Source organism: Phyllostomus hastatus, unplaced genomic scaffold (assembly GCF_019186645.2).
Source record: "Phyllostomus hastatus isolate PE091 unplaced genomic scaffold, TTU_PhHast_1.1 phas_scaffold_21, whole genome shotgun sequence".
Lineage (NCBI taxonomy): Eukaryota > Metazoa > Chordata > Mammalia > Chiroptera > Phyllostomidae > Phyllostomus > Phyllostomus hastatus.
In genome coordinates this window covers 19,355,913-19,365,115 of record NW_025334017.1, presented here as the reverse complement: position 1 = coordinate 19,365,115, position 9,203 = coordinate 19,355,913, and the positions used below count along the sequence as shown (strand labels likewise).

At 50.5% G+C, this 9,203-nt stretch overlaps 1 protein-coding gene across 1 annotated transcript in view; it reads right to left on the bottom strand.

The window, feature by feature from the left end:
• Positions 1 to 4,499: 4,499 nt before the first annotated feature.
• PTDSS1 (phosphatidylserine synthase 1) overlaps positions 4,500 to 9,203 on the bottom strand; it is a 65,279-nt gene continuing 60,575 nt past the window's right edge. The window contains exons 11-13 of the mRNA XM_045861081.1: positions 8,459 to 8,527; positions 7,636 to 7,705; positions 4,500 to 5,606 (exon numbers count right to left, since the gene is read on the bottom strand). Of these exons, the coding sequence (XP_045717037.1) occupies positions 5,497 to 5,606; positions 7,636 to 7,705; positions 8,459 to 8,527 (249 nt within the window). The 3' untranslated portion in view covers positions 4,500 to 5,496. The remainder of the gene's footprint in view (positions 5,607 to 7,635; positions 7,706 to 8,458; positions 8,528 to 9,203) is intronic.

The following is a 9,203-nucleotide window of genomic DNA, read 5'->3' as shown; positions in this document are numbered from 1 at the left end:
AAGAACAGAGGTTTACGGCCTCACCAGATCATAAATCAGATTCCTGAGGGCAGAGGGAGCTGCTAAAGGCAGGAGGCATCGCCTTCAACATTAGTGGAATGTGTCAGAACTTCAGGAAAAGACCCCGGATGCAGAGCGAGGGCCCCACTTCAAGGGAGCACGAGGCACGAAAAGCTGGCAGTTACTCCTTCCACGGAGCAGACAGCCACAATGACACCCAGGGCCAGCACCTGGAGAGTGCCCTGGCGGTTTGGCCAACCTTAACAAAACGAGCACCTGGACCTGAGTCACACCGAGTGTCCCTCCAAAGGGAAGGGGGACAAAGGTGTGGGCGTTCCAAGGACTCATCACCATTTATTTGCAGAGAATGGCTGGGAGCAAGGTGGAGACGGAGAATGGAGACTTTGATCCTAAAGGACTTAAGATAGGTGCCCAAGAATCAAGGAGCCTGGAGCGGAAAAAAGAATATTAGACTCTGGGATGACCTGACGCCCCTTCGTGGCTGTGCACTCTTACTCAAGTACTTACCCTCCAAGGCTCAAGACTGGACAATGGGAATGACATCCCCACCTTGCAGGATTCAAGAACACACATACGGTGCTGGGCACATGGTGGGGAGGGCGGTTGTGTAAAGGACACCCTCTCCCTAGGAAATGAAAACACACTCTGGCAGTCAGGCCCCTAGCAAAGCCAGTTAAGTGCTACTTCAGTCACTAGGAAGATTCAGGGGGAGGAGGGGGTTCCAAGAGCCCCATGCAGGGGTCTTCCCAAGGTCCCCAGTGCTCCAAATGCTTTTTTATCTGAAAGATTTGTTAGCAGTGACCCCAGTGAACTCATCCCCCTGCTCCCAGTCTGGATTTCATCTACTCTAAGAGAAGGCAGAGGATTCTAAACATTTTGAAAGCTGGAGATCTTTCTTAAGCTTTTCCTAGGTTGCAGCTGTGAAATACAGAACCTAATTGGTCCACGATGTAAGCAGTCAGATTGACCAGAGTGAGCCAAAAATAGCCCTTTGTCAGGCGATTGGGAACAGTAAAGTCTATCATCCAGATTTTCCAGTATGGACTGTTACATAAACTCTGCTTGCAATTCGACACTATAATTAAACCTACTGTGAGTATACTTAAGACATGAAAATGCAATATTTTGGTTCTTTAGCCTCAAATTTTTCTATTTTTCATTTAAAGGCAAGCAAACCCCACTTCCTGTGGTATATAAAGCCGCAAGTCCCCTTTACTCAGCATCCAGAAAGGGGGCCACACCCTCTGCAGGAACACCAGAGTCTGAGGCCTGGGGAGACTGTGCGGAGGGGCAGGAGGCCAGGCAGCTCTGAGAAAGCCTTCCTGCCATGGCCGGGCACTATCATGCCAACTTTCACAAATAAGGTAATTAACACCCGGGGCACAAGAGGTTCAAGCAGAGCCCAGAATAACTAAGGAGGCTGGGTGGGTGGTTGCATGAGCTGTGAAAGCAGAACTCTCAGCGAATTCTATTTTCTGAATGATGTTCCCATCCTCACTGGGTTGATAAGGGGATGGATTTGCGATTACCAATCTCCCTGCTCCGACAGGAGAATAATGGTGGGGGGCTTCGGAGTACCAGTGTCAGCACTGTGGCCGGGAAGCTTGCCTGTCATCCACCTCTCAGCCAGACCAGTTTGCAACCAGTGTCACGATGTATACACTCAGCTCGGCTCCTGAGAACTTGGAGCTACTTGGACCTGTTGCAAATCCTTGACAGTGTTCGATTGTGACAACAAACAGCTCATAGTACAATTTTGAAATCCACCCAGCAGAGGCACGAAAGGGAATGTTAGGATAGACAAAGTCACAGAGAGATTTCTGAAATGGGTTAAAGGCAGTCTTCAGTAAACCTACTGAAGACAGTAAACCTGTCTGAGACAAGGAAGGTTCAGTAAGCTTCCTTGCAAGGAAGGCTCAGTAGGTTCAGTAAACCTACTGAGACAAGGAAGATTTTTACAACTCGGCATTCCCACGAACTAAAAAATTCACATCCAACTATTTTTTTTTCTTTGGTGAATTCCTTTAATTTCACAGAAGATAGCAAAATTTAAAAAAAAAAAACGTAAGTATTTATTGCATCAAAGATAACACCAAAGTTCAGTGAAGAAGTTCTGCATCAGGTCACCTGCTATGGCTGTAGCAGCAGGTGTAGAACAGGTGACAAGGGAAGTACTGTCAAGTCTGGTTACAGGATGGCGAGGAGGCCGTGCGGCACTGGCGTCTTCGTCATCACTAATGCCGACCTGTGAGAAGGACCGACTCTCACATCTAACCCTTGCAATGCACAAAGGATGGATTTGTAATGAAACCCTGATACACAGAAGTCTTGGCTCTTCTCTCATTTTGATTTTAATCGTATCAATGGGAAATATATTGAAGGTTGCGACAGCCTACCTGTGGGACTTCCAGCGTTCCTAACAATAACAACGCTGCACGAGGCCCACCTGGTGTGCACTGTGACAGGCCCAGGAGCCCCACCGCAGTCGCCCGAGCAGAATGCCAGGAGCACACCAGTTCGATCCGTGGATGAAGTGCGCACTTCCGTCTGGGCTTCAAGGGTTCTTTTTTGTTCTTTTCCACCTTGTGGTCGACCTTCCTCTCTGCGCCCCCCTACCCCGTGAGGGCTTGCCCAGCGAGCGTACTGCAGTCATCAAAGCCGTGGGATCCGACCACAAGGGCGGGGCCTGCACCAGCCACATCACTCAGCGAGGCCCCGCAGCGGCTGCTGAGGGAAGAAGACCCGAAGGTCTGAACCTGATGTACTTGTAAGGAATTTTATTCTATTTCTCCTGGGTGCGCACTTTACTCACAAATTCACTCTAGAAGCCATCCTACTGAAAATAAGACTGGCATTTACAGGATGTTTTTTTATCATCGAAATGCTTAACGGGTCAATGAAATGCCCCAGTGCTGCGGCGGGAGCAGTTTGGGCCTCGTTTTTACAGACGGTGAGAACAGACACAGAAGAGCCAGGAGAGACCATGGAGAGAGACCAGGGATGACAAACAGGGAAAAGTACCTAACTCTCGACTGCAATGCCACTTACGGAGAAAAATGCATAAAACATTCTTCCCACGCTACGTCCAAAATAATGGTCTTTTTAAGAGGGCAGTTGTTAATAATGAGCAGGAGATAATTTGCTGTCAAATAATTTTCAATTATCAACTAAGGTCTCTGAAACATGCGTGCTGTTTCCATCAATGTGAGGCCCATTTCCATAGAAACGGGTGGGGAAGTAGGCCAACCCCAGCAGTATGGTTTCTAGGAGGAGTGGCAGCTGTGGGGCCAGCCGCTCACAGCCGCACTGGCTTTGTAACCACTGTAGGCAGGAGTTCTTGCTGAAAGGGAAAAAAGGAAAGTTTAAACTCCAAGAAAGGGTGTGGAAAGTATCTGAGGACTTTCCCAGCCATTTTGCACAAAGCCACAAAGGAAAAACTGTCTCATGTGCACTTTGCTTTTTGCACACCCTGCAGGAAAGTCAGTCACCCCATGTCACACAGGTGCCTCCCTCTCCGCCGGCCTGGGAGAGAGAATGCACCTCATCAGCTGGACTGAGCTATTAATCCGCTAATGATTAGTCAGGCGAGCTCAAGTTAAAGCAGGCCCAGTTCTCCCAGAAAATACACTTGCAAGCACTTAGGGAAGTGGCCCAGGCACAAGAAAGGAGAGTAGAGGCAGACCTGTATGAGAGAACAGAAACACTGTATTCAGAAAGCAAAATGCAGGGAGAAACAAAACAAACTCACCTACTGTGGAATTGACAATGTGTACACTGGGCCTACGTTTTCAAGAGGCCTCGTCAATGGCTCAGAAAAGTACCACGTGTTTTGAGACCAGCACTTCTGCCTTGGTGCCTCCAGGGAAAGGTGGGCTGCTGCTCAGAGGGGCTGTGACAGCTCAGAGCGGTGGCCCCTTCCTCACCGCGCCAGCCGGCAACCGCCCAGCAAGTCCATGTGAGACTCCTGACCAAGTGGTCGCCAGAGGCCCAGAACACAGGATGTGACCCCGGCTCACATGATTCACTTAACCCCTTCACCCTGGAATTCTTTTGCAGAAAAAGGAAAACATTACACTCCTATCTATGGTCCGGGATGTCCTTAAAGGGAGAAAAGACATCGAAACCCGTGCGCCCTGGGACATGAGGGAACAAAAAGGATTGCTTTCAGCACATTTCTGTTTATCTATATGCCAATCAACTGGGCAATGGCCACTTGTTAGAGAAAAAGCCCAACTTGGTTGATGTCACCATTACTGCAGTGAAAATGACAGTATTGTTCATTTCCTGTTGATCACTTGGGAAATTTAGGAAACAGAACATACGTGTCTTTCAGCACTCCAAAATAAATACCTTTTCTTCTTACTACATAAAACACGCACACGGTCATGTTATCCTAGTCGCTCGGAACACGGTGATTGCTGGCACACAGTGGGAAGTACGAGTGTGATGCAGGGAAATGAGCACTGTGCAGACAGACCTTTGACAGGCGTTAACGTGAATGGTTTTATTTAAAACAGGGAGCCATCGGAGGCGACGGACGATCAGGGCAGACACTCTGGAGCACGGCATGGATGGAAGGCAATACTCACCAGCACCTCACACGGGGGTAAGAGACAATGGCGGCGACACGCCGTGGGCGGGAAACAAACAAAAGGTACAAGGCACCGGCTGCAGGACAGGCCGCGGCACAGGCTGCCTCTTGGGCAGGTCCACTTCTGTGCACGCGGGTTGGTGTGGACAGTGACAGTCGGAATGGTCCAAAAAGGGTTCTGCTCTGCAGCCCAGGATCCTGTGTGGGGAGCTAACCGTTCCTCAGACTGGTTTACACCTGCTGTGCGGTTTGAGGTCCTAAGAGAGGGATGAGGTTTGCTAAAGAGTAACACAAAAGCTCTCCCTTTCCCTTTTCTAGGGGAGAGAGGAGCCCTCCAAGTTCAGTTTCAGCAATGGCTTCTGAAGGTTTTTTAAGAATCCTAACTTAAAAACAAGTCACAACAAAATAAAAGACAGAAAAGTGGCCTGAATGTAAACCAATTAAATGGAAAGGCAGATTCATTTAAAAAATAATAAAACTGGCGACCAGTCCATTAACTGTGCAGTTAATGCCCTGTCTGAATGAAGATGTGTAACCTGTATCCACAATACTTGCAAGCACAAAGCTGCTCTTGGCAACTGTGAGTAAATAGCTACCCTCTCCCTCGAACACACTGTACTCCTTGCTACTAGTGACCGCAGGCCAAGAGCTGACGTGAAGAGACCCCACACTGGCAAAGGACCCCAGGCAGCGGTCTGCCTGATGTGGCCGTGTCTGCGGGAAACAAGACTTACACTCTCAAATAATGACACCCCCCCCAAAGTCCCCTCTCCTCTTCCTGTTTGCGCTGTGTGTTTTGACCTCCTAGCAGGGAGGTCCAAATGATTCCGCTTCCCTCTCAGTTCTAGGCACTCTCTGGAACATCTTTGATTAACCGGGGTCTTTCATTTCTTTCCAACTCCGTTGGTGACTTTTGACTTGGAATGTCGATTCCTTCTTCTGGAAGAATGGCTTTCGTTGTTGCCTGGATGCTTGGGTGGGCTGTCTTCAGAACCTGGCCAAAGGAATCAGAACAGGCTGTCACCATCCCCATGGGCTGTGCGGTTCCCGGGCTCATTCTGATTTGTAGCTGTCCCTGCCCAGCTGCCTGTGGGTAAAGTTTAGGCTCTTCCACTGATACTTGTGCTCCACCTAGTGGCTGCATTAATAAATTAAGGCAAGGCAAGGAACCCGGAGCTCAGAACTACAGCTGGCGCCTGGGAATGCAAGGCTCCCTCGGGTGGGAGGTGGGAGTGGTCTTGCAGAATTCGTATGCTTGTACTATGTATAGGGTGAATCGTGGACATGGTGATGGGAACCAGAAGTGAGAGTACAAATGAAATCAGAGCATAAAGGGGGAACAATGAAAACCTAAATAACATGGGTGTCAGGTCTACCTCCCACCCACAGAATGCATTACCTAGGTTTCTGTTCCTTGACGTGCCATACACCAGGGTTTCTGAATCTCTACACTGGACAAATTCCTGACTTTAGAAAATTAAAGATACCACGTGACCTCTATCCTTTGATCTGGAGGCCACTTTGACAGAAGGTGCTGGAGCCACACAACGAAGATGCCCGAGCCCTCAAGATGCTCAGTCCACAGGGACATTCTTTGTCACATTGTACGATTTGTCTGAAAGCTCAGAGAATGACTTCTACCACAGCTGAGTACTGAGCAATCAGCAGGCAATGGCCAGGGGGAGGGTGGGGCCAGGGGAGTTGACAGAGGGGCCTGCACTCCAGTTAGAGACGTGCAAGGCTTGGGAGGTCCGAAAACTCTGGCAGGGGGTTGGCCCTGCTCTTAGGCTAGGTACATGGCCAACCCCCGGCCCAGCAGCCAAGCCAAAGGTAGTCTGTCCCCGGGCTCACCCCCAAATCCAATCCCAGAGGAAACTTCCTCTTAAGACAGCCACGAATGAAGAGTTCTGAGGGTTTTGGTCTCTATTGTAAATGGCACTTGGCTTTGTCCAAGGGACACTTTTACCACTCTGAAGATTCATTCCTCCCTTCCTTCCCTCCTCCTCCCCTTCCTTCCTTCCTTCCTTCCTTTCCTATTCTATCTACTTTTCATTGAAATGTATATCTACCACTGCTTACTTCTTCTAGCCTTTTCAATGGAGAAGTGCCCAGGAACACCAAGGACTGTTCTATAACGGCCTGCTTGTGAATCATGGAGGTCTGAGAAACCCCTCTGCCCACTTCTATCAGGTTGCTGATCAGCTGCTTGATTCAGCAAAAACCACCTGGAAAAGGGTACGCGGCAACGCAGCAGAGTGTACGACAGTGTCTTCCCAAGGCAGAACCCTAAAATGCGTGACGGTAGAAGAGCTCAGGAGAGCAACCGGGACAGCAGCGCTTTCCTCCGCCCAGGCCGGCTGCTTCCTGAGCCATCCTGTGAGCTAGGGAGCACAGCCTCTCGCATTCACTGTGCTCTCCCTTCAGCCAAGCCTTCCAATCAGCTCCTAAGAGCTGCAGGGAACGCCTATCCAGTGAAACCTCCTCGGTGTCATTATTCCAGGTGCCTAATTCTTTAAAATAACCAGGTGGCTCGAAATCTTTCCAAAATGCTCCTTGGAGAGAGGCCAATGGGAGAGCCCTGCCACACCACTGAAATCCCTGTTAAACTGGCCTGCCTGCTGAATAAAGGCAATGAATGGATCTGCCTCTTTCAAGAGGCTTTTCCTCCTGGCACACCATCCTTCTTCCTTCCTAACCGCCTTCACTCAGGACACCTGCCAAGAGGAGGAACACTCCCATCAGCACGCTTGAGACAGGCGGGGCTTGTAACAACTTCCTGCCTCAGAAAAGGCAGAACTGTGTGGCGCCTCTTCTGATGAAGAAGTTTCTTGGGCAGACGTTCCTGCGAGCACTTTGCACGTTTCTTAATACGTAACAGGAGGCACACGAGGAGTGGGTTTGCGACCCCTCAGGGCACACAGTTATCAACACTCAGAGGAGACAGGTCGATTCTGAATCTCCTTACTGGGCCTTGGGAAGGGTAGGACCCAGTCAAGTTTAAACAGTGAGCAAGAAAGAGATACCTTTTGTGCCTTTCCCGTGAGGCCAGGAAATGTCTGGGCTGTAGGTGCCATCTTCGCACTCGGAGTAGGTCTAGGAAGAAAGGCAGGCTCAGTGACGGGGTCTGAAGTACTCCCGGGAGTGGAGGGGGAGGGAGCGGGTGTGGCAGGACAAGTGAGATGCTCTGTAGCTGCCTCTAGGGGCTCGGGACCACCACCACCACCGCCCTGTGACAGAACCTCCCCATGCTTACGTTTCTCAGCTATGAAAGCAAGGTTATTCCCAAGGTGATGCAAAATACATCTTCCAGAAACTACCATTAGCTCCTTAGACTCAAGGTATGAATAAAGGACAAAAGACATTATTTTTACTTTAAAACATTACAGCTGACAATGTTTTAGACTGCTGTAGCGTTTGAAGCACACACACTCTGTTCTCTACTTCCACCCACGTGTCTGCTGCAGGGCACGGGGCAGGCCTGCGACAGGAGCCCCGGGCTGGGGCGCTGGGGGAGGCCTGCGCAGAGCGGAGGGGCCAGGAATAAGGTCAGCCTCCCCCAGGCTGGTCCAGGGCTGACCCCATGATTTTTTTAAACAAATAATTAAACTTTCAACCTCTTACAAAAGGAGGATAAATACACTAACATAAGGAACAGGGCAGTTACAAGTGCTGACGGCCACTGAGGGAACCAAGTTTGAACTGGCTAAGTCTCCACATGGTGAGACTGGAGCCCAGCTCTTCTGCACGGGCCACACCGTAGTCACCCGTGGACACGCTCTGCACGAACGCTCCCAGCCGGACAGGATCACTTTAAACGCACAGACCGTCTCTGCCCCCCTCCTGTACCTTTCCTCGGTGACCGCAGTGCTCTGCATACCACACCATGCCGTACAGACACAGGAAGGTGGTGAAAGCCTGGGAGGGAGAAACGGGCACACTGAGTGAATGATGCTGCACAAGCTCCGCCCCCAGGACCTGTGCGCTCCAGCGGGGACGCATGCAGGACGGCCACCTCTCCTAGGATGCCAGTTACAGAACGGCTGGGTGTGGCAGAGGTGAACCCCAGGAGATGAGCGGGAAGCACCCCCCGAAGCTTTTGACCAGGAGAGCGCTGAGAGCAGACACCAGTTGTGCCGCTGCCAGCGGAACGCAGACCATGTTTACATGTGGGATAAGTGGGACGTGTTTCCCGATCGGCTTTGCCGGTTCTGCTCCAAAGGACACATGAGCGTCTCTGCTGTATTTCTGGTTTCATGGCCCATCCTCTCCCCTCCCTCTGTGGGGAGAGTTGTAGGGCCTCCCTCTGTCAGCTCTGGAGGAGGGGATTTCTGAACAAAAAAGCAGTTTCACTCAGTCTGGGCCACAGTCTGGAGGGCGTCTGGGACAAACGCCCACTGCGTCGGGGTGGAACGCAGCAGGACACTGCCTGCTGTCCCTGCTCCGCACGGCTTTTGACTGCGTCTCAGTCTTACGGCCACACCCTGACCCCAGTTCTGGTAGCTTTTCTTTCTGTTGTTTACACATACAGGAAACTAAGGAGAAAAATAAAAAATGCCTTGTAAACCCCTCAGTGAATGGAGAAGGGAGTGGT